General features: G+C 29.9%; 3 protein-coding genes across 3 annotated transcripts in view; 2 read left to right on the top strand and 1 right to left on the bottom strand.

Annotated features, from left to right (window-relative positions):
* The first annotated feature begins 8,477 nt into the window (after window positions 1–8,477).
* Window positions 8,478–27,013, top strand: part of LOC132919316 (acetylcholine receptor subunit beta-like 1) — a 75,108-nt gene continuing 56,572 nt past the window's right edge. The window contains exon 1 of the mRNA XM_060980822.1: window positions 8,478–9,631. Within this exon, the coding sequence (XP_060836805.1) occupies window positions 9,571–9,631 (61 nt within the window). The 5' untranslated portion in view covers window positions 8,478–9,570. The remainder of the gene's footprint in view (window positions 9,632–27,013) is intronic.
* Window positions 18,315–20,725, top strand: LOC132921702 (uncharacterized; the record flags this gene model as incomplete). Its single annotated transcript, XM_060984871.1, is given in 2 exon segments — window positions 18,315–18,734; window positions 18,737–20,725. Coding segments are annotated over 2 exon segments (519 nt in total), but the record flags the coding sequence as incomplete, so codon positions are not given.
* On the bottom strand, window positions 19,750–20,302 carry LOC132921698 (receptor expression-enhancing protein 5-like; the record flags this gene model as incomplete). Its single annotated transcript, XM_060984865.1, is given in 2 exon segments — window positions 19,750–20,262; window positions 20,264–20,302. Coding segments are annotated over 2 exon segments (552 nt in total), but the record flags the coding sequence as incomplete, so codon positions are not given.

The raw sequence follows: 27,013 nt of genomic DNA, 5'->3' as shown, positions 1-27,013 counted from the left end.
TCTAGAGCAAATATATTTTAAGATAACTTCAATTAATTCTAGAAACAAATTATAATTATCTAATACAAAATAAATTTTGTATTATCCTGTAAACGTATTTATTTACATAGGAAATTATATTTATAATAACTTGGATTTGTTTAATAAAACCATGTATAAGTTATTTAACTGCTTACTAGTGTACTGATGTACATTATAATTATATTCCAAGTTAATTTCTTTGTCTTTTACTTTTGTGTAATGTATTTGATTAATAAAACACATGTATTCTCATTTGTAATTATCATTCATTTGTAATTAAAATGTAATCCCATTAAATAAACATTATTATTAGTACCTATATAAGTTTACAATAAATTTTAGGTCATCTTTACTAGAAATATATATATTTTTTGGATTTAAGTTTCATATGAGGCAACTATAAATTCAATATTTTCATATTACACGATAAATGTAAAAACATATATTTTTTTATTTCCGCAATATAGTTTTTAAAATAATATATTAATTGTATTATGAACAATGTTTTATGATGACATAAACATACAAAATGTTATTCACAATTATTTCAGACATGTCTGTATTATTTTAATGCGTTAAATAAAGCTTATACAAATTGTTATATTAATTATTATACAATAATACATATATTGTTATAGCCCTTAATATAAGTAAATATAGACAGAGGCACCTTAGTAATATGAAACTTGTATGGCAAAATACTGAGGATCGACATTTACTCCCAGCCACCCACCCACCAAACAACCTACCATAAAACCACTTAATCGTACTAACAATTTACGTAGTGACACGTGTCATAGGTAAAACCCACTTTCAACGCCTTTGCATATATGATACGATAATAAATGAATAACATATATTATCTTATACGATATGAATCAATATGCATATATAAACTTAAAACTTTGTAAATATCATTTATATTTTATTTTTTCTTTGATTATTAGACTTTTTTTTGAATGTAATTATTAATCAAATATAAAGGTATTAAAATATATTTTTTTAAATAATAAAAACAAATTAATTTGAATAATATAATATAATATTATTAATTAACGACATAAGGTATTCATCAATATTATTAAAGATATGTAACAATATAATTTATGTGTCACTACAGAAGTTTTTAAGGTGAGATACAGTATTTCTTTGTAAGGAATAAAATTAATTTTTTTAAATATTAAACTTTTTAATGAACACATTTGTATTTTGTAAGTAGCTACGTGATAGAAATAGTAAAGAATAATGTGTAAAAGGTAAAATGATTTTTGTATTACACGAAACATAAATGTTTGATTGAAAATACCATTATTATTCTTGAAATAAAAATAGGGACTATAATAGTATAATATAGAAATCATTACTACATAAATATTTTCAGAAATATTTCATAGCATTGAAAATAATATATACAAATAACATGATATTATACAGATATTATTTATTGTATGTTAAGAAGTTAAGACAACATTAAAAATATTTTATAGTATAAAAAGCACAACATTTATCCAAAGTGTTTTATTGGAAAAAAAAACATTAACACTGTTTATACCTATTGGCCGTTATATAGACATATAGTATACACTATACACCTATGCTTTGTCACTGTTTTTCCCTATATGACCATTTTGTGACTGGAAAATATTTTTAATATTACGTATATACCTTAAATTGTATATAAGTATTGTATATTTAAGTTGTATAATTTTATATAATATAAATAGATGTCTATTAGACGCATAGTATAATATTGATTATATTAGTGAGATTATAGCTGGCATAAAAAAAAATAATCAATATAATATGTTTAATAATTTAATAATTAAATGTTTGTTTGTATAATATTTTTTTTGTCTTATAAATTTATAATACCTTTAAGGAATTAGATAACTTGCAAATCTTTATACCATTATAGTTAATTAGAGAACTATTTTTAAAATATAAACCTACAATATATATATATATATATATATGCATATGCATAAGTATATTTACTCATTTAAAATGGTTTAATGTTCTATATTATATACATGGTATACAGTTTATGTAATATTATTATACCAAAGGGAGTATATTCAGTGCTTTTAAAGTTCTAGACGTGTAGGCGGGCCAAAATTTGACCACCAAAAGTGGGTGGAGGTTACGACTGTTTTAACTATAAATAATGACCAACAATAAGACAAAATTCTCCACTTGGCAAAACTTTCTACCGGACGTTAGTAAAAATAATGATCTTTATATTTATATATTTATATGTATACCTACCCCCAATATACATGTATAACGTATAATATAGAATATGTATATTCCATATGCGAACCACTTTTACGTTTGTGTAACATACACTATAATATATAGTACCTACTACTGAGTTGATAAAGATTTACGGTCAAAAATAAACCGCAAGATTTTGAATACATAAGTATTATACTCGGAATGAGAGCCTTTACATGAGTTGTGAACTCAATAATGTTTTTAAGCTAGATACTCAGTTATTTTTTCATTGATACTGTAAGATATTTTTAAAATACAAGCGGCTACTATTATTATAGAGAATTATTTTGTGTGAAGCTCATATAATCGTTAGGTATTTTTATTTGTTTTTTTTTATTAATAATTTTAATGACATCGGTTAATAGGCTATTAGTTTTTAGTTAACATTTTTTAAATATATTTTCAGTTATAATTATGTTTATATTAAGTTATATAATTTTTTTCCTTTAAGAAGTTAATGATATTATTATTGAAGGTCTGGTTGTAAGGCTTCTCTTAGATAATATGGGAATATGTGGTATATCAGTATATGGTGCTTAATTCTTGATTCATTAAACTTTATGAATTCAGTAATTATGTGTTTGACTGTGCAGTCCACTCCAAACGATTTGAATATGGGAGTATAGTAGTTATGGAAAAACACATCAGAAAGTTTATATTAAAATAATTATAGTTTTTTAGATATTTTTAATTAAATTTGAAATTTTATAAGGTAGAAATGTATCAAATATTAAATGTATTTTATCATCAAAGAAGGCTTAAAAATGGTAAAATTATAATGCTATTATAGCTATACGTAAGGTTTAAGAATTTTTATACCACGTTTCTTATAATTAAATAAAAACACTTGGAAAAATAAGGCAAATATCATACAAATATATTTTTTTTTATTGAATGTTTGTAGATGCTAACACTTATTTTAGTTAAATATCAGAAAAGAATTATCCTTTTACATTTTGATTTAATCTAATATAAATTAACGTTATGCAGGACGTAGATATATTTGATATTGTATTACCTAAAATCATAAAAACTTGATTTTAAATAATTTTTTAGTTTCTTATGTAAAGTTATAATTTTTGGTTTTTCAAATAAATATGTTTTGTTTCTGATTAATTTGTATCTATCACGTTTTTTTGACATTGTTTTAAATAGTTAAAAAATTACTAATTAAATACTCTTTTGAGCAAATGGCTACAATATTTAAAAAACATTAACTCTTGAAAAATATGATATAAAAGAAATGTATAATTTGTTATAATATATACTATAGATTATATTATCGTAGATTACTAATTAGTAAGTACCGGTTCATGAAAACCATATATAACCCCATGTATATAGTATTATTTTTTCGTATAATATTCAATAATAAATTAATAACAAGCTATTTGGTCACACTTATGGCCACACGTTATATTTGTGATTATTCAAATTTTAAGCATACTTTTTAAAAGTGTTTGAGAAATTGCATTCAATAATTTAAAATAAAGTATCCCAAATACTACTCATATATTACTTTGGGAAAATTATTTGAATTATTCTGTTATCTATTTTGGTAAACCATTACTCTATAGTCAATTTTCTGGTGGCAAAAAAACCCATTTTTGTGTAATGTAAGTCTGTAACATTGTAATATTGTATCTGCAATACGCAAGTTTACCCGATGCTATTGCAGCATTTGGTTCGTAACGCGTACCTATCCGATTTTTCTAAACATCAAAGCATATTATTTAGGTATGATTGTTACGCAAGTAAATTCGTCGACGAGCACAAGTATGCTTCGAATAATTTCACAATACATTGCTAGATGATGTATCAATAATTCGTAGTACATAAATATAATATGTATTCATTAAATCATATATTATATGTTGTTATGAATATTCAGCCATCTTGGATCTAGTTAGGATTTTTTTAAATATTATATTTTAGCCGAAATTCATATGAAATATAAATAAAATACCTGCGTCAAATCTTTATCGAAGTTTTTTTGCTTTAATTTGCTTTAATTTGGGGCCGAGTCACTCCAAGCGATAAGATGTTATACACCGTTGTTTCGAAATATATTAATTTATATACATGTAACGTTATTTAGTTTAAATTAATCCCCAAAATTGATGTTATGGGTACTATTATTAAAATTTTTTTTTGTGCAAAATTTATCTAGTGCAGCACCCTCAGATAATATTAAAATATTATTAATTGCATAATAGATTCTATGGATGAACCTTGGACATTTTAGGTAAACTGTTGTAATTTGATCTACTTTTCCAGTATCATTTAAATACAATTATATGTTGTTAAAATAATGTAAATGTAATATTTCAATAAATTAAATAATACAATTATGATTTCATTGCATTATGAATAGACATTATTGGTGATTTGTTTTATTGGTATACATTAGATTTAAAAAATAAGGATAGTAGGCCCTAGGGTATTGTACAATTTTTGAATTACTTAAACCCATTATATGTATTCATTATAAATAGTTAACAATTTTTAGTTAATTTGAAACTGCTTAAATTTAACTGCCACCTATATCAAAGCATTAATTTTTTTTTTTAATATTTCTGAATTGGTAGACCAATAAAATATTTCATTTTATTTATTTTTTTTGTTAGTAAAGAGCGTTAACTGTTCTGTCTAGTTTTTACCTACTCAATCTCAATTATTTCTTACAGTAAAAATTCTAAAAAATAATATAATATAAAACATTAGCTTTTAAATTGCTTTTTACTGACAATATCAGGTGTACTATTCAAAGGTGTACGTTTCATCATCGTTAAAGGTAATTGTGGCAATTGGTATGATAAAGTACTAAATATAACTGTATATTATTTATTTGCGTATAAAATCAATCATTTTTTATTTAATTTACAATATAACTTGTGTTGAGAAACAGGATTTTTAATTGTTTGTTTATTTAATATTTCATAAATTATAATATTGTTGAAAGTGAAAATATCATTTGTAAAATTTTATTTTATATATTTATATTTGTGCAATTAAAATTAATAATTTAATGTAATTAACATACAGTAGTTACACTGCATAACATAAAATCGATTAGATCAAATGTAATATAAATTAATTACACATTTTTTCGGGTTTTAAACAAATATTATAATTTTATGTTATGGTAATATAGTTGAAAACCTAAACATCTATTGTTGAAATGGATGTGGGCTATAATTAGAAAAAAAATTATCTTTATAAAGTATCATATAATGTTAAATTTCATTAATTTTTAAATAAAAAAAAATATGTTTATATCTAATAAATTTCAGATTTTGTTATTTTATAAGTTAATCGGTGTGATTAACCAAATTTAAAGCCGGAATCTATTAAATAGATACTGAAATTGATAGTATAATTACACATCATTAAGTTAAAAGCATCGCTTTAATAAACAAATTATATTGTTATTGTATCATAATATACAATTATTGACAATATTACCAATCTACTTATTAGTATTATTAGCGCGCTAAATCACTATATCGCGAGTTAATATTAATTTTGTGATTAGAAAATATTCTTAATGAATATGATTATTTCTATTAATATAGATTTGTCTTAAGTCTCTAATTGATTACTAACAAATGTTAAATAAATATATAATATACTAATATGCTTTTATAAATTATTTAATAGTTGAATCAATACTATCGCTTTTCAACTATAGAAGACTAAATAAATAACCATTTGAAGCATACAAGTGTTTTATTAACGTTCACATTCAATTTGTTGATTTCGTGCGTTCAATTGACTGGGATTTCAAGTAGATACCTATAGAATAACCTACATATAGTAGGTAATTAAAAGTTTAAAACGTACTTCATATTTTCAGTACTTTGTTTGCTTATATGAATAAATACATTTATTACGAATTAAATATTATTTACAGTTAATATTATTATCAAAGAGTCTTCATTAATATGTTGAACCTACTTGTTTTAGCTTCCTCATAAATTTATAACAAACAAATGTGTATTTTATTGAACTCAGTTTAATTCCGACGGAATAAAGGTTCGCGTTGTTATTTTTACGATTAATATTTGTATTATTATGTTTATAAATGCTGCAGATTCTTTTTAAAACGATTTTACTTCTATAACCGCATTTCAGCAGTTCTTTTTAAAACGCCATTGTTCATAAGTCGCGCAGACAGGGTAAGAGTGAACATTTTTTTTGTCATTAAGATTGCTACCAAAAGGTCTATTGTTTTTTTTGTTGTTGTTGTTTTTTTGTTTTTAATCAGTTGATTGTAGTACTTATATCATACATAACATCTCATCGTATTCTGCATGGCGCACCAGCACTATAACTATACACGTATACGTACACTATATAATGCTATACAACTCGGTGGCAACAATGATTTTAACTTTTTTTTTCGATTTTTTTTCCAGCGAAACGCTCTATATTCAAAGGCTATTTATGGTTTATCTATAGAAGGACATTGCGCGCGAGGAGCGAAACAAAAATCGTAACGGCGAAGAATGAAAGCGGATAAAAGCGAGCCGCTTACCGCCACCCGATATAATATCACATATTGTATGCCTCCTATTTCCTACCGTCGTCGCATCGTACAATACAATATAACGTAATCGCTTGCGATATTATATACCATAGTCTATATATTTAAGAATATGGTGCCAACCGATACTATATTGAAATACGATATAACAGGCAGTGAGGTAACGTTTCCGCACACGTCGTGACCGTATTACCTGTTATACAAAGCAAATATTAACACACATTGGTGGATCGTAAAATTAATTTATTTTGTAAGAAAAATTAAATAACATTAAAAATTCGGATAATCGCTCGGAAATCACTACAAAAAATTAAGTATGAACAGCACGGTGCCAGGCGTCATCGAGTGTTGTAAAAAAAAATATTACTTGTTTCATATATCAATTAAAACTGCTATAACTTTGGTGTGTTTTTTGACGATTTACACTACTATAAATACGCTATAAAGATAATATAACGCGTACGTCAAATGTTTAAACCTCAAATAATAGTAGTGCCGTTGTCACACCCGTCTACGAATGTGTCAATAAGAGGGCCGCGTAAACGGCGTAAACAGACGTGCCTCTGAGCCTCTCGCCAAAACGCAAATCGCAAATACGCAACGGCACGCGCGTTAGATCGCCTGCAGTAGGCGTCCGACGCGCGGACCGCATAATGCGATCTTTCATCACTGTACACAGTGTTGATTGTAACTATGCGTCGTATGTCGTCGCTTCGTGACGAAGTGGTCCCGACGACGGACACCGTAGGGTAGTCTCGCGCGGGCAGCGCACTTAATGACGTGCTGTATTGTATAATAATATGCTCGTGCGCGCCGCTTTTGTCGCCGAGCCGCCATCGACGTCGCATAAGTCACGCTGCACGCGATGTGGGTGCGCGCGAGGCGCATCGCGGTATACGATTCTCGACGACAAATCGGTCGGCGGCAAGGGCGGGCGGTGAATCCTGTGCACGGCACCGAGCGAGGAAGGAGAGTGCTCGCGCGCGCGCGCTCAAAGTGGACTGGTCTGGTTTGGACGTCGCGAGCGTGCGCATGCGCGAGTGTTTGGATATTCGAAGCACGGGCGGCGGCCAGGATACGCGCGCGTACTTATATATGTATATGGGTGGGTTCGTCGATCCATTCATACGGCGGCGTTACATCAAAACGACCGCAAACACGGCGTGTTCATTCCCAGAGCGAAGGACAAAAATGTTGATTCGATTAACCGGCCCCGTTCCTCGCGGTGTCCATCACCGCTGGGCAGTAGTGGTTGGGGGGGAGGGGGGAGGCGTACGAACAGTTCGCGGCGCTGCACCCGTTCGACGACGCCCCAAAAAGCTGTGTTGCGGCGGCGGCGGTGGCGGAGGAGACGACCGGCGACGCGCACACTGCCGGGACCCGATGGTGATGGTGGTGGCGGTGGTGGTGGTGGTGGTGGCGGCGGCGGTGGCGGTGAGCTCCCGTGGCCGCGATGGGGATGGCGTATAGTGCGCTGCTGCGTACGTCCAAACGTAACGCGCGCGCGACGACGACGACGACGACGACGGCGGCGGCGGTGGCGGTGGTGGCGGCGGCGTCAACGGTCGATACCGGGGCCGCCGCCCGTTTCGCATGCCCCGAGCGCCGCGCCCCACACACAAACACACAGTCGGTCGTCCGCTCGCGCGTATATATGTACACACACGCGTACCGGTAACCGGCGTGCAGCGCGCTATCGTTTCGCGCTATACTACGCACCCACCCACCCACACGCACACACTGCTGCGCTCGCGCACAACCTAAGTGGCTGTAATACACACACCCAACACACACACACGCGCGCGCACACACACACACACATACACACACACACACACATACACTCACACACACATATACACGCGCGCGCACACGTTGAGGGCCCGCGTAGTACACGCAGCAGCAGCACCAGCAGCAGCAGCAGTATTGTGTGTGGTGTGCGCGACGTTCGTTTCCTGCAAAAACACACCGTGCGAATTGCGTTTTTTTAGCTTTCGTTTTGCGCGTTCGAGTTAATCGGTTTTTGGTTTCGGTTTCGTTTTAATTTGGTTTTTTTTTTCCTGCCGTCGCTGTAATCATCGCGACCGTTATCATCACCGCCGTGTCGCAGTCGTCTCGTCCGAAGTATCCACTGGTTTCTCACGGTTGACGGCGGTGCAGGTGGTGTCCTCCCGTCATGCCCGCGATCCGCGTCGCCGTCGTCGGAATCGGTGCACGACGACCGCCGCCGTCGCCGGACCGCCGTCCGGAACACGGCCGCTTCTGATCCGCGCGTTTCGCAGTCGTCTCGAGATGACGGCCACGGCCACGGCTTCTGCTGCTGTTGCTGCCGGTGCTGCGGTGACCACCACTACCATCATCACCACCACCGCCATCGCCGACACAATCGCGTCGAGAGGACGTCGTGACGCGTCGCGGCGGTAAGAAGAACGCGCGCGCGGTCTTTTCCGGTCCACTCGCCCACCCCTCCCCGACCACCCCTAGCCACTACCGCTGGTAACCGTGTGTTGGCACGGTGACGGTGCTGGCGGCGACGGCGGCGGCAGCGGGCACGACGTATTGTTTTTGGACGATATGAAGTGCTGCGTTACGCGGGACGCGTGAACGAAAATGCAACGTGACAAGGCCATCACAATAGTCTTTTTCACTACAGCTATTCAAATTACTGCGAGAGCGGCGACGGAGACGATTGCGACCACCGTACGAGTGCCAAAGGCCGCAGTGAAAACATGAACACTTCCGTTGGACTGCTGATGGCCGTGTTCTTCGTCTGTTCACAGTTCATCCGAGGTACACCAAGTTTCGCTATATATGTCTGGCTTATGCGCGCGTGTCATTTTGTAATAGGCGCGTTAATGTGGATCGTTCTACGTACACGACTGTGATAGTACCACCGTCGTAAGAATTAGCATATGATGTTTTGTATTATTAGTATCTAGGAGCAGTAGAAATCGTAGTTGTTTGAGGGTGAGGGGGGGAGTGAACTATATAGCAGTAGCTGGTAGTGGTAGCAGTGTGTAGTCATATCGTATAATTGATAAAAATAGAGGTAGTAATTTTTAATAACGTTACTGCCGTTTTAGCAGGTAGTAATGACTCGATTGTGTTTATCGAAAGGATAACAGGCGAGAATAGAAGATAAGGCACTTCTTCGAGCGGTTACGTCGTTATCGGAATTTACAATATTTGTATTTTAAACCGTACATCTCGTATAATGTATATAACGTTTATACGGTCTCTATATTTTGCGAAATGCCGTTTATTATAAATGTCAATTTTAACCGGCGACGACGGCATCAAAACGATTAAATTAAATTACTGAACAGGGTGTAACTTATACTCCCTACGACTACGACACACCGGAAATCTTTACGTCTAGAGAATATTCCGGTGCGCAGTAGGTATGAGTATCAATTAAATTAAATTTCCGCCTTTAAATATTTAAAAGATATAGATAATAAAAAAAATATAACACCGATATTCAATTTCTCACCTTATTTTATGTTATAATAGCATATTATCATACTTTAATTGAAAATAAATTCAAAATATAATTCGATAAATATTTTTAGAACACTTGTTCGTGTTATTTAAATAATGACTTACTTTTTAGAGAGCTTTATATTACAAATAAATAATTATTTGTTTTTCTACTTAAATGGTTATTACTAAACATGCCAATGAAGTGATCAAATATTGGTATAGTATAACCCATCAATCAAACGTATATACATATTTTATGTAAATAAATTGTATATCTTTTTTAAACAAAAATCTAAAACCTTAAGGAAAAAATGTACACTTGTTTATGAAAACTATAGTAAATGTTATTACGAAATTGTGAGAGCATTATTATAGTAGTAGATATTATAATATATTATAATACGAGTATAATTGGGATAATGTGTTCAGTTGGGAAAAAAACATTTTTAAAGGACCAACTCTGTATGAAAACCAATTTATAGTTAAAATTAAATAAATATACCAAACACGATATATCAATATTGAAAATCCATTGTGGCCGAAATGAAATTTGATGATTATATCAAATATACTGGCATATATTTATTCAGTTAAATAGACTCCAAAAGTAAATTATACAAAAGTTTGCAATTTATTATTATTTTCCAAATAAATAGGAATAATTATACAAAGCATCCAACTTAGTTCAAATTTGTTTTTAAATTGAAATAGTTAGAACTGTCAAAAGGAATTAAACCAATGGTATCTACGTATCTACGTTCAATCCAGTTTTATCCTACCAAACTTTATACACATATTAGTATGCAATATAATATCTCATATCATATTAAAATTGTTTGAAAAATAGTTATCGCGGAGAGAACTAACTACTAGCAGGTACATAATATTATATTATAATTTTATTTACACTTAAAATCAACAGTTCATATTATAATATCGGTAATTTTATTTTTGTTAGAGATCAATTATATATGTTAATAAGCTAAAATAAACATTCTAACTGTTTTAAAAGTAATATATCATATTTTATTTTCACAACAATACATGCATACAATGGTATGGTTATATTTCAAAATGTATGTGACACGCAGTACGCACAATCACAAATACTACCTCTTTGTATTAGAAGTTAATAGCAGATTATAAATGCCAAAATGCATAGAGCAATCTTTGTCATAACACAAAGTTTAGTTTACGTTACGGATCTTCGTTTTGTACTAGTACGGAAACAGACCCTAATAAACTCTTCGTATTACGTTTTATGTAAAAATGGAACGTTACAACGGTTTCAAAAATTTAGTTTCGCTGACAATTAAAATTAAACACATATTTTAATTATTATTTAAATAAATACAAATTGCGTGCAGTATTAATCTGCGTAATATTGGAGTGCAGTTTTTCATTTGTTCAAATTTCAGTTTATTTATGTCTTGTTAGTTATTTGGTTTTATTGCAATATTGTTAGATTTCTTTATAAAGTACAAATTAAAATTTGTTTATTTTCAAATAAAAAACTAATATAATATACAGTAAATTACGTATATTGGCATATTGAAATCATTATATATTCATATTAGTGACATGTAACCCTACCTGTCAGTATTCGAAATAAAATAATTACAAATATAGTTTTTTCCATAGTAATTATTAAGTTGATTCTTTTTAGATTATGGACGAAGCGCTGAATGTATTTATTTTACAATGATGTGTTATTTTTAATTTTTTTTCGTTTATCATCTTTTTTGAAGTAAAAAAAAACCATTTTTGTTTTTTAAATTCAATATCTTTTTTAGTAGCAAAGTGAATCTAGTTTATGATTTGAAGGGTCAGCAGTAAAAATATATTATTAGATCAAACTTATTTTTAACAAAATCGATTTCATTAAAGTAACATTTTCTATAGAAGATAAAATTTTAAATTATTTTTGAGTTTGGTATATAGGTATAGACATTAGTAATTTGTGGTTTTATTTTTTAGGTTTTACTAGATACCTATCTAAGTTGTATGTAATTCTAAAAAAATGTATGCGTGTCTAATGTTTAAACTTAGATAAAATTGTATATTCACGAGGAAAATTATGAACCAAAGAAATTTTAACATTTTACATATATTGTCAATATTATTATAATTTTTTATCTATATACAATTAAGCACAGAATAGATGAAATTCATCTATTTATCTATTTTAATTTCATCTATTCTATGTTTGAAGACCGCATTTTTATGATATTTGGTATTTAAACAAAGAATAAAGATTTTAATTATTTTGTAGAAATTCAGAAATATTAGAGGGGACTTGAATTTAATTTTTACGTCTAATGTGTATTATTTTATTTTACTATATACGTAATTTAATTTTCATAATATTTAGATTACTTTTAACTTTTAAGTTATTGCCTTTTTATTTTGTATTACAATAGTAATATAAACATAAATGTATGATAAAATATACCCAGTTATACACAATATATGCTGATCGATCATCTCCGCTTAGAATGATTTTTCTTAGAAACGCAATGATCTAACATTAATTCAAATTATACGCATAATGGCCTACACAATATCCAGATATACTCGTTTTTACAGTAAAACAGTTTTCTACTTGCTTACTCACTTTTTTGTTTTTTATAATATTTATATTTTATATTTTAGTTATACGTGTAAAAGTATATTATTTTAGAATGCTTAAATTTAATTTCCACTATAAAATTAATGGCATTCTTCGAAGTTTCAAATGGTGTAGCATGGATTAAATTCCTTAAATGTGTGGCAAATCTCTTCTACGTATTAACTACATGTCTAGTACTCAATTAAAATCAAAATTTAGTACAGAAACATATAAATACAGAATATCACATGATAAACTTTTTATGTAATTCACATTTTAATATATAAAGCGTAATATATATCTGGTACAATGCAATTATTATTTACAACAACTACTTTATAATTTTTAAAATGACATCTGGAGCGCAGGTATATCTATTTTTCACGATTTTTGATTTTGACATCTTAATTAAAAAAATAATAATTGTTAATACATAATTATCTAGAAAAATTTTAATTTTTTACCAAGAATTCATTACTTAAAAATATTACTTGATATAATATATATACATATAAATTTAGCACATTATATTAAAATAAGTGTGTTAATAATATCTATTGACTGTTAATAATTTTCAAGTGGGTTACTTTAATTGTAAATAATTGATAACATATTTAAGGTAAAAAGATACACATTTCGGGAAACTTGGGTAAAAGCGATCAGACATCTAAACAATATAAAATTATTATAATCGCTAGTATCTGTGTTACATTAATAATTATAACTTTTATTTAAATTGTACCTTAATATTTTACATATGTACGAATCGTATGATGAACAACATTTATGAGAATTTATGAAACGCAAAAGACCAATGATGAATTTTAAATGTTTAAACGGTAGTTAGTGGGTACCTGCCTACGTTTTAACAGCCCGGGTTGACAATAGATTGTGTTTATGAATAATAACGAAAATGTAGTCTTTGTATTACCTATTTTTGCGTGCACCCAACGTGATTGTTGTGAAATGTATATTTGGTAGTTTGGTACAGTAAATATTTCATTAAAACACTTCATCCCCAGCTATAAATAAACCCATCAATGATTCGTCTCGAATGTCTGTAAGCCGTCATTATTGTATTGGTACGTGTTCACTGTCAGTCCCGCGATGCACATTTCTAACAAATATCGTGTTCATAGCACGTTTTGGTACCCTGCAAACATTGAGCACATACACACACGTTTATATTTCCAAAAACATTTTTCATGCCTATTTAACTGGAATCTAATTACCGACTGAAAACGAATCGATCCAGTTCGACCAATCGGTGTTATATCATCATAATGTGTTTGAAACCCTACAAGTGCTCGACGAATTATCACATGGCACATTTTATGTGGAAGATGGAAGGTTGTAAAAAAAATTTATTTTATCAGCACTTTCATTTTTGATATATTTTTTATTTTTATTTGTTAACGACACAATTTGTGCGATTAATATTTTCCTAATTGCCAATGAGATAATAATATGAAAGCCAATTTCTAAATTAAATTAAAAAATGCAGAATGGTAATGATTAGACTGAATTTTTACGTCTGTCATAAGTATTATAACTAAATGAAAGTTCGAGGAACAGCGTTGAGTTTATAATGATAATAATTCAGTTAGTAGTTTAATAAACTATATACCCACTGAAATTGTACAGATTAATATAATTTTGACCACCATTTTAATAATTATATTAGTGTTATGTAATACAGACTATATTGTACGTTGTTTATACCTATATTACAAAGTTGTTTGCTTCTCCAACACCAAGATATAATAAATACATTTATTACAATATTAAAACAACATTTTTCATATACGTATAAAATATATACTATTTTACATAGTTATATACAAAAAAAATATTAGTTTTTATTATTACAATTATATTAAAAATTCAATTTATCAATACTAAAAGTATTTTTTCAGATTGTAGTCCTTTGAATAAATTAACGTAGGAATAAAATTTTAAAAATAATTATCATAATTAATTAAAGTGTAATGAAAACAAATTATATAACATATTGTTTCAAAAATTAGATTGATTTATAATAATAAGTTTTAAAAACAACATAATATCTAATCATAAATAGAATTTTTGTAAGTTTCAAAATGTATTATATTTTTTCTTTATACTTTTTAAACGAATTAAAAATTGCATGTTTCTGCCTACAAATATTAACGTACTCGTAAAATTATATTTTAATTATTCTAACAGATAATTAAATTATTTACAATACTTATATATAATTCATTAATGAATATTGATATTTGATGATCTAATTTAACTTAACCATTTATTAAGAAAATGTCGTATAACTACTGATTCGTATGCAAAAATCGTTATTGAAGATGAAATCGATTAATTGGAATACAATTTTTGTATTCTTCATTTAGGACATTAAAACATTTAGGATGTATTAGTGGGCTACGTTCACGATGAAAAACACCATTGAGATCAATATGTAGAGCCAAAACTTTGCGGTGAAACTCTGTAACCACCTAAACTTCATCGCCAACAAACTATAAAGCGATATTAACGGTGTATAGCATGTACTCGACGTTTTAACACAGCGCCAAGTTTAACATTACTGTTATTTCCGTTGCCAACGTTATACGTAGGTACCTATATGAGGTTTTATATTTAACTTGTACTCACCTATATAACAAACGTAATGTATTGAACTATCTAAGCATGTTGATGAAAAGATTGATATAAAAATAAATGAGCAAATATAATTTTTAGTAGATACAATATCCCCTCCCTACAGAAAATAAATAAATAGATAATTCATCTTTTATATTTACTAAATTAAAGTAAAATTATATGTATACATTTCCACTATCGGCACTATTATGTGTAAGTTGTAACAAACTACGTCAGTTCCTATGCTTATGTTTTAAAATTGTTATAATTTTTATGATACTAATTATATCTGATATATAGCTAAGTTTAAAAAATAATAACCTATTTTTATACAATAAATTTATTTTAAGCATAAAATAATGTAAATTTCATAAGTTCTACGGATAAACTGTGTTGATTCAAAGTTATAAGATCCTCAAAAGGTTATCATACAACCTCGCCGAGTTTTATTTATGAAGAAAAGCGATCATTAGTTATGTTATACATTTTAGTCATAATTTATTAATTAGGTAATATCATTACTTATAATATTTGTAAATAATCAAGTTATTAAATTTAAACTAAAGAGTACGGGCCATATATAGTTTGTCGAATCATTACTATTATATTCAGTTCAATGTAATTTTAGTGAAGTATTAATTTATAAATTTGAAAGAAACGAGGAAATTTACATTTATTTATCATAATGTAATTTAGTTATTATAGTGTAATTAACTAAATATCAATTCAAATGATTTTAAGCTTTTCGCTATAGTGTATTATTTTCTATACACAATATAATTTCAGAAATATAAAGAAAAATCGTTTAATTATTCATACCATAAATTTATTTAAACGTTCTGCGATTTTCAATATTGATTTTTAGGTTAATTACAACAATGTATGATAAATACATAATAATCCTATAATAATTAATAATATAATTTACGATAGTATATTACGATTTTTGGGTAAAAATAGATTCAGTATACCTACTGGTAGAAAATTAGATTATTAATAATGATTTAAACAAACTATTAAATATCCTTAGAACTATAGGCTGACACATACAGTGGCGTATTTAAGATTTTTCTATTTAAATTGGTGGGGGGGAGGAGCGTCTCCCTAAAGAAATACCCAATTATCCAGAACACACTGATTCAAGAGGAACTTTACAATTTGGAAATTGTTCAGTTATTTCTGGAAAGTCAAAAATATAATTGGTTTGAAGTATAATGGTTTTTAAGATTTACCCAGTTCATAACTTATTAAACTTATTTTTTAAACTTCTATTATTATTAATTTTGTAAGGTGAATTACATTTATAAGTGCGTAAAAAATTATTATTAAAATGTTTTTATGAATGCTTACAGACTTAAAAACGATATTAACATTGCTTTACTTGAAAATAAAAAGTTAAGTTCCCATTATTTTTTTTAAATATTTGTAAACAGTAATTTTATTTTAATAAATCTGTACGTCATAATTACAATTCATTGATGTAATAATAAAATAACATTCTGTTCTTATTTAATATCACATCAATATAACACAACACCAAGTACCTAATCTTGAAAAGAAATCTCCATTTGTCTTTACATAACTTTAAACCATCATAATATATTGTCCGTAATATACTTTTTGTGTAGATGAATATAGTAATAAGCGAGTTGTCGCAGTTTGTTTTTGGTGTATAGTGGGAGGGGTTAACCCCTGTTTAATTAACACTGCGTTACATTCCGACTTTAATCTTTTTCCAACTTTTCCATTATACGTCCGAAATTGTACTTCTGCGTGTGTGGCAAATTTCTCTGAAGTGCTTTTAGCCAACATAACCATTAATGCGGGTTTGGAAACACGATCCCGCTAGTGTCTTGGGGTGAACGAGAGACAATGATAAAGATATGGTGGGAGAGAACGGGAGATAGATAGAGATAGAATGAGAAACGGAGAAAGAGAGAGAAGCCTTTTGCGCGGACCTGGTAAAAGAAGCCCCTTTGTTGCCAGAATTTTATCCATCCCACCACCCACCACCCTATCTTTTGGCATCTCCTCCCGCCTACCACCCACTCACAAGTCGGCCGGCTGCCTGAGTCAACCACGCACCAAAATCGATACTAGGACATTAACTATAGTGAAAATATAGTGAAACGCTCTTCCATTGGCACTCCCCGCCAAAACTGCTTCAGGGTCTTTTTATAAACATTCATACACACAAACACTCAAATACGTAGAAATTTCTGAATTTACTTTTAACGCTTTATACATACAGGTATATATATATATATATATATATGCGTACAAGTATATAATTCTATTTTAGGGGGCGCATTTGACCATTATCAGGTTGTACGATTAGCCTGAAACTACAAAAAAAATAAGTCTAGGACGATAACGCAAAGGCGGCGTAACAACGCTTCTGGCGAGACAATCTGACGATATAACACGCGAACCAGCCATTTTATCATACAAGAGAAATAGAGAGGTGACTGAAAGAAAGAAGTGCGGTAAAGGGGGAAATAAAAAAGCCATCAACACCTACAATATACACTCGATGAATACGGAGAGAGACACTGATATCAAGTACTTCTACCCTAGGCCCTTCAAAGTTATAACTCGAGACAAAATCAAACGAAAAATATTTGAATACGGTAAATGATTTAAAAAAATAAAAGATCAAAAAATTAAAGCATTCGCGAACAGTAAGACGGAATAAACAGAATGAAAAACGTTTATTTTTAAATTATACAGTATTTTATCGTTTGAAATAAAATCGACGCCGCCTTGCACGCTACCGCCGAACCGCGGCACAGCCAGTTCACCTGTGACGACGAGGACCGTAGTGGTATTAGCCGTTCGAAGATGTTCTTCGGCATGGTTTGCTCGGTGTGCATATTCTTGATGCCGTACAGCCTGTCTGCGATGCCGGTGAACGGTCTTCTTCGATTCACGTATCCTGCTTACGTATATCCTGCTTATCTTGCGGTGCCGATGATGCATTTCGTCGGACAGTGGCCCACCGACGACCACGCGTTCGTGTCGTTGGCCAACAGACGGTTTACGTATCGGATACTGTTGGCCGCCGCGTTGACGATGCAGCAGCTGTGCGATAGTCTGCTGCGGTTGGTGCCGTTGTATTGCCTGATCAAGACCGCGTTTTTCGCACCGATCGAAGCTAACGGGGCCGCACCTACGTGTACGCCGTCGTCGTGCGTGCTGTTATTTCAACCACGAGAATTAACCCATATAAAATGTATGCCGAAAACAATCAGTTCAAGGTTGGTGGTTGAGGCTACTGTGCAAAGTGCAAAATCAATGGCAGTGATAAGTTCTGGTGCGCTTAGGTGTGCGTCCAATTTGTGTTATAATCTATAGTTCTGGTGCAGTGGGAGGGGAGGCGCTCGTGTTGGCAAACAAAAAGACAAATACAAATACATCACATACATAAAAATAATTTTCAATGCCTAAATAGGTAATATTATGAAAAAAATATTTAAAATTAATTTTTTGGTAAGTAAAAAAAAAAAAATCCAAACAAAATTAATCACTTACTGGTTTTTTTTCCCGTAATCAACTTTATATTTTATTTTAACATCAATAGTCAATAGCATATACGTATATTATCATTTATTAAGAGGACACTCCACAGGCCCGCATTTGTTGTCTTCGTCTTGACAAGTGAGTGACATAGCAAATTTAAGTACATCAACTAACGTTTAGCTTCGTTAATATCAAAATTAGGTTGAATTAACCGTTTCGTGTTTGTACGTGCTTATTTTACAATATTAACTTCTTAGCGAGTTGTGAGCATTTTAAAATTGCAATATCTCATATATTCATAAATTGCTTAACAATCGTTGAAATGTCGCTAACAAAAAAAAAGCTGACATACAAACACTTTTGGCTTGATGACAGTTAGTATAAATTCTAATGCTAACCATGCTAAACACGAATTTCTGTACTTACGTACATTTAACATGTGCGCGCTTGTAAGACGGAAACAGCTATAATATGCGGATGCGGCGTCCTTTCGAGGCGATATCGTATAATTATTTTCAGTAGATTTTCAAGTAAATAAAATTTGAGTATGAAAAAGAGTTATGTGTGAAAATTTTGTTGGATTTTTTTTATTTTAATTAACTGAAAAAAAAATTGTACAAAATATGTTAAAACCTGGACGTGTGCCGTTCGCTCGGCAGGCCGGCTAGTGTTCGTGGCTAAAAAAACGGCGGACGACAACGACGTACACGTACGCGGCCCCATTAGCCTCGATCGGCGCGGCGCACCACGCGAAAAACGTGGTCTTGACCAAACAGTAGAACGGCACCAACCGCAGCAGGCCACCGCACAGCTGCTGTACCGTCAACGCGGTGGCTAACAATATCCAATACATAAACCATCTGTTGGTCGGCGACACGGACGCGCCGCGGTCGTCGGCGGGCCTGCCGGCCGGCAACTCTCCGGCGGAGTGCATTATCAGCGCAGTGGTCATGTAGGCGGGATACACGAACCCGAGCAGGTCGCTCACCAGCATCGCGCACAGGCTGTCCGTGATCAGGAACATGCACACGGCGCAAACCATGCCGAGGAAGATCTTCAGACGGCTGATGCCGCTCCGTTCCTCGGCCCAGGCGAACGGGCTTTGCCACGGTTTGGTGGTGTCGCGCAAGGTGGCGTCGATCGCGTTCAACGCGGACAATACGTTCGCCGCCGCCATGTGGCCGTTCATTGTTGTACGGTTTTATTTTTAAAAATGTTCAAATACCTATTGTTAAAAAAACAAAACAATTATTTGAATTCGATTTTTGAGAAATTCATTTTACGAATAAGATTTAAGGTGTTTTTTAGTTTTTAAATAATATTATATTGCGCGTGACGATAATATGCAGTGGTCACCGTAGTAACTATATATATTATATTATATAAACGAAGAGTAAAAGTGTCTTTCGGTAAAGAAAGCTACGGGAAGAGTTTTGAATATCGTAGTGTTTGAATTATTAATAGTCCAATATTAATGATATTTTTCGATGAAATAATATATGGTATGTATTAATACATTAATATTTATCTGCACATTTCCATACAGTAAATTATAATAAGTTCGTTGTTAATATGACGGTAATTAATCGAAAGTAAAAAATGCATTAAAACTAAAAAAAACAACAATTAAACGTATTTTTGTTAATTAAATCAATTACTAAAAAAATGAATATTTATTAATAATATTTCATTATTTTACCTTTGCTGAGTGATATTATTTATAAAATGAAAAAAAAAATATATATATAAAGAGATAACTGTCTGTTTTACCAGTCGTCACGTTTTTCTCTTGTTTAAATATACATTTAAAAAAATCAATATCAGAGAAAATTTTTAAAAGATTAAATGATATATTTTTTTAATTTTGAAATTTTATGCTGACGACGCTATTTGTTTACACAATTCCTTTAAATCTTTTTATCTTTTTTTTTGCGCCAGTCAATGTTGGCAAACATCTATTAATCATGTTTGACGATTTTCACACGCACGGCTTAATATATTTATTGTGAATTTTATTCTTCCAATAACTACTAATTATGTGTACATGCATATATCATATGAATTATAAAACAAATTATTCGTTTTTATTCAAACACATGATTTAAAATTGAAACATTAAAATAAGGCAAACACATTATATTACAATTAATTTGGGAAAAAATCTATTACACTAATATCAGACGATACATTTTTATGAATAAATATTAGCTTAGTTACATTTTCAAACTATCAGACTAATATTTTAATAATAATATATTAATATGTAATGATAGTGTGGTCTGTAGATTATAAAAATACTATCCACGTAATGTGTATGGATTTATCAAACACTTAGTAGATAATGCAACCAGATTTATGAGAATATTATTATCTTAGTGGAAAAACCATTAAACTCTTAAGCTCTTGAGGTACATAGATCCAAATTTCTTTCGAATATCCTTTTTTTTACAAAATTGTTCACAGTACACACACACACATATATATATATATATATATTAATATCACAACCAATATGACAATACTACAAATTTTATAAAGAAATATGTACATAAAAACATAATATACATTTCATTATTATTTTTAATATCCTAAATTTAACATAAAATTTAATATTTACATTTTTTATTTATTTTACATATTTAATATTTATGACATAAATTTTGAGGTAGGTGTGACATTTCAACATCATCTTTTAAATATCTTACTCAATACTCCAAAAATTTAAGCTTTAATAATACAATTTCAAAATCTTTATTTTCTCTGTGGTTTTGGAATTTGTTTTTAAAACAAAAGTATAGAAGGCTTTTTTGAATAAATAATTTTCAGAGAATGGAATTAAAACTTTCAAAGCTTTACCCGATAACGCTGGGGACTCCCGCATAAGGGTCACAGACCCCCAGGGGGCTGTGGGTAACAGTTTTACCGTTGTCTTACATAATATTGAATGAGGACAAAATCGGTACCTACAAAAACAAATTCGACTTAATTGTACCTGATACAAATCCTTTTTAACTACAAAATCATCTTAACCAACTACAATGTTGATTTAAATAATAGAGAATACAAATTAGGAAACAAAATCGTTTCTAATATATAAGAACCACACACTAGTCTACATCGACATCAAATAAATATCATCTATACAATCTAATCCATAAAATATCCTGGGATACATAATATAATTTATATTGTTTTATTTTATTTATAAACAGTACAACGGACTTACGTTATTTTTAATATTATAATTTTATTGAATGTGAACATTAAGAAAAAAAAATAGATTAAATTAATTATTAATATGAGGACAAAATTGGTACCTACAAAACAAATTCGACTTAATTGTATTTAATATTTATGACATTCGCTATATTATATTTTAATATCTAATATAGTTACTACGTGCTACGCATAGGCTGTTGATGTTTGAAAATATTACAAATAATCCTCAAAGGAAACTAAGGCCACTCCCGTTCTGCGGGGCACGCACTCGAGGAGACCGAACTACGTCGTCGTTGTTGTTGTTTTTGTTGTTGCACGACGAGCACGCGAGGATAAGTACTCATAATATGTCATAGTCATTAAGTATTAAAAAATAATTGTTGTAAGCGGGGTGCGGCGGATTTTGGGTATGTGTAAAAGGAGAATGGGGATATGAGGTAATTTAGAAAAGATGATAACTGAAAGTAAAGGGCGTTCGCATGCATAAAATAATATCCTTGCGAAAACGCCGGCAACGGCAGTCACACCCGGGTCAAAGCAGTTCGATCGATCGTCTGCCGCCGTCGTAGTAGTAGTCGTCGACGGCGGCGGTTCTCCGAACGTACTTTGCCAGGGAACCGCCTGCCGCCGCTACCGCCTCCACCACCACACTCAGACTAACCTCTTCCACCGTCGTCTATTCCTTTACACACTATCAGTCCCTAACCGAGTGCGCTGCTCCCCCCCCCCCTTACCTGTTTTCGAGTCGTGAACCGAAAAGTCGCCAAACCATCACGTATATATATACATATATATATATATATATATTTATATATGTATATACATGAATGTATATGGAGTGCTTGTTAGAAGTCTGCTGTAACCATTGACGCAGAGAGATAGACTGATGGATGTGAAGACAGACGAACAGATTGGAGAAATTGTAGGACGTTGGTAATATGAACGAGAACACGGTTTTGCATAGCTGTGTATTATGGTATTTTGTGTATAAGGTCCACTAGGAACAGGTGTCTACCGACAATCAGGATAATCATTGAAAAAAATGACTTACTCCGTATAAATAATAGGACAAATTATCATCGATGATAATTTGTCGAATTGTTCAAAATGCATAGTAGGTATTAAGTCATTGAATAATCATGCCACTTATTCAATTTGTTAATAAATTATAACATTTTTGTGCTAGGCTTGAAATTGTATGTAAAAGTATCTGAATTTAATTTAATGAATGGTTAGGTTAGGTGAATTTATGGGGTCTGTTAAAACTTGAGCATTATAAATTACTCTTAAATTTATCATTATTATAATAAAAGATTTATATGCGATTTATTAAATGGAAATATAGATTGTCCCTATTTATTGGAACAATTAGACATTCGCGTTTCATTATACTAGAAGTAAAGAATTATTAATTATACCATTCTTTCTAAAAAAATATGGTGCTGATTTATTTTCCCCTCGCGCTTTAAATATAGTTAATACAATTTCCTCCTCATTCGATTTTTTTTCATCTAGTCGTGATAGTTTTAAGCAAAATGCTATGTTATTTTAAAAAGATAGTGATGTATGAGTACATTTTTATGTAAATTTCATATAAGTACCTATGTATTTTAGTCAATGTATTATCTAGGATAATTTATTTAATCTATTTGCCTATCTTAATGTTCACGTATAATATAATATTATAAAGGATCTAGGTCTATTAAACTGTTTAGAAATAATACAAAACAAAAATAATATAGATATGCATCCCAGGATATTTTATGGATTAAATTGTAAAAATTCTATTTATAATAATATTTTAATATTTTTTGGTTGCTTTACCTTCACAACGTTTAATAAATCAATACCCATATCATGGATAGTCTTTTTATGATCTATATACAACACTTTAATTATTACATATTAATATATTATTATTAAAATATTAGTCTTATGGTTTGAAAATCAGAAAATGTAACTAAGCTAATATGTATTCATAAAGATGAATCGTCTGGTATTAGTGTATTAGATTTTTTCCCAAGTGTATTGTAATATAATGTATTTAACTTATTTTAGTGTTTCAGTCTTAAATTATGCGTTTGAATAAAAACGAATAATTCGTTTCATAATTCGTGTATGCATGTACACATAATTAGTAGTTATTGGAAGAATGAAAATCACAATAAATATATTATTAAGCCGTGCGTGTGAAAATCGTCAAGCATGATTAATAGATGTTTGCCAACATTGACTGGCGCAAATATTTTACAAAAAAATAAATATATAAAAAGATTTAATGGAATTGTGTAAACAAATAACGTCGTCAGCATAAAATTTTAAAATTAAAAAATATATCATTTAATTTTTTAAACATTTTCTCTGATATCGATTTTTTAAATGTATATTTAAACAAGAGAAAAAACGTGACGACTGGTAAAACAGACAGTTATCTCTTTATATATATATATTTTTTTTTTCATTTTATAAATAATATCACTCAGCAAAGGTAAAATAATGAAATATTCATCATGTTGGTAATTGATTTAATTAACAAAAATACATTTAATTATTGTTTTTTTAGTTTTAATGCATTTTATACTTTCGATTAATTACCGTTATATTAACAACGAATTTATTACAAATTATCGTATAGAAATGTGCAGATAAATATTAATGTAATAATACATACCATATATTCATCGTAAAATATTATTAATAGTATACTATTAATTCAATGCAGCAATATTCAAAACTTTTCCCGTAGCAATTTTTGATACGATGTGATACTCGTTGTCTTATAGTATAATATAGTACGTCCATTTTTCCAGCACTGCCACTTTTAAATTTTAATATCAACCTTTGACAACTGACAAGTTAAACTAACATGTACAAGTAAAACAAAATGAAGTACACCCCTCCTCCCAAACACGATTAGATCAAAATTAAAAAATCCCAGCACATTATTTTTGTAATCGAGTAAAACAAACAAAAAATAAGGAAAACAGGAAGTTTTACGATTAACTAGTTTATTTCGATTAAATTGATTTATTTATTTAGTTATTTGAGAACGAGTAATTGTAGAAGCTTAAAATGTTCACCAATGTTTATATTAATAAATATTATTTTCTATTTACGGTTAAATTTTCAATTTTTTTTTTTTTTTTTTATAAATGTCGATAAAAAATTAATGATTAGATAAAAATGCTTAAAAATGAAAACAAGATTCTAAATGATTTTTTTATTTTATAATTGAAAAATTTTGGCAATTTTTTTTATAAGTATAAAAATTTAAAAATTCTACAAAATTTGTCAAAATTACAAACTATAAGAATTTTGTTATAAAAAATGTATAAACCCTCAATTTTTATAGCTAAAAGTTAAATATATAATATAATTTTAATCATAAGTTTTTCATACTAATAATATTTTAATTTTAATTTGTTATACTTTATATTTATATTATATTATTATAATAGAACTTTTACTTCTATTATATTTGTATTATATTTTATTAAACCTAATAATGAATTTTTTTATTAATTTAATTAAGATGTTTTATAATCTATTTATACTATGGATCTATTTTTAATGTTTAAAAGTATTTACAGAACGAATTTATAAATTGTTGAAATAATTTAAGTTGATATAATAGGGTATAAATATATTACATTATTATAATAATTTAATACTGATAATATAACGAATATTTTCGAGAAAAAAATAGTATCAACCTACTGTTATAATAAAAGTAAAATAAACGACTTTAATAATTATATCAAAAAAACCATATCATAAAATATAATATAAGGTTTTGTGTTAAAGTTAAACAATACCGGTACTCAATATTTAGAGAATATTTAATTTTACCGACGAATCTAGTTTAAAAAGATCTGCATTTCAATCAAGATTGATTGTTAAAGCATACGATTCATGTTTTGCAAACCTATACCTATTATTTTTATGAAATTAAAAACTTTATTTACTTTAACTTGGTATATTTCTATTCAATTTTAATATACTATATTTTTTTAAACTTGTTTTTTTAACTCAATCAAAATAATGCTTCTTGAAAACTGAAAATTTTAAATTTTATAAAAAATGTTTTTGAAATATTTAAAACTATGCAATAACTAAGAGTAACAACTAGTCATTACAATGCTTTTTTATATAAGTCAAATGATCATTGGGAATTGTACGATAATCTAAAAGAAAATGTAAGACTAGCGATAAAAAAAATGTAAATGTACAAATTCTGTTATATATACTATATGTATAAAATATTCAGTAGGTAATCATTATATATGTATATATCATGTTTAAAATAATTTAAACAACACACTCCTAACATAGTAACATATGCGTACAAAAAATATAAAATAATTTTATTTTACATTAAATATCCTTTTCATTCAATCACGGTTGAGCCACAGCGTATCCACTGTTTTTTGTTTAATATTTATAAATATTACTTTTATTCTTAGTAAATTATTTCAATATAAGTAGGTTTGTAAAAAAAATTTACATTCATATTTCGGGTAGTTAATAAAAGTAAATGGTATATCAATAATATCATTCCAGAGGCAGTAAAGACTAAACAAGTATATAGGTACTTACCAGTTACAACTATCTTATGAATAACAAAACATATGATACAATTTGTATAAATTATGAATTAGTATGGTATAATATTAGGTATTCTTTACAAGAGAAATAAAATAGTATATACT

Source organism: Rhopalosiphum padi, chromosome 2, assembly GCF_020882245.1.
Source record: "Rhopalosiphum padi isolate XX-2018 chromosome 2, ASM2088224v1, whole genome shotgun sequence".
NCBI lineage: Eukaryota > Metazoa > Arthropoda > Insecta > Hemiptera > Aphididae > Rhopalosiphum > Rhopalosiphum padi.
The sequence above is the reverse complement of the archived record's forward strand: the minus strand, read 5'-3'. Positions and strand labels throughout refer to the sequence as shown.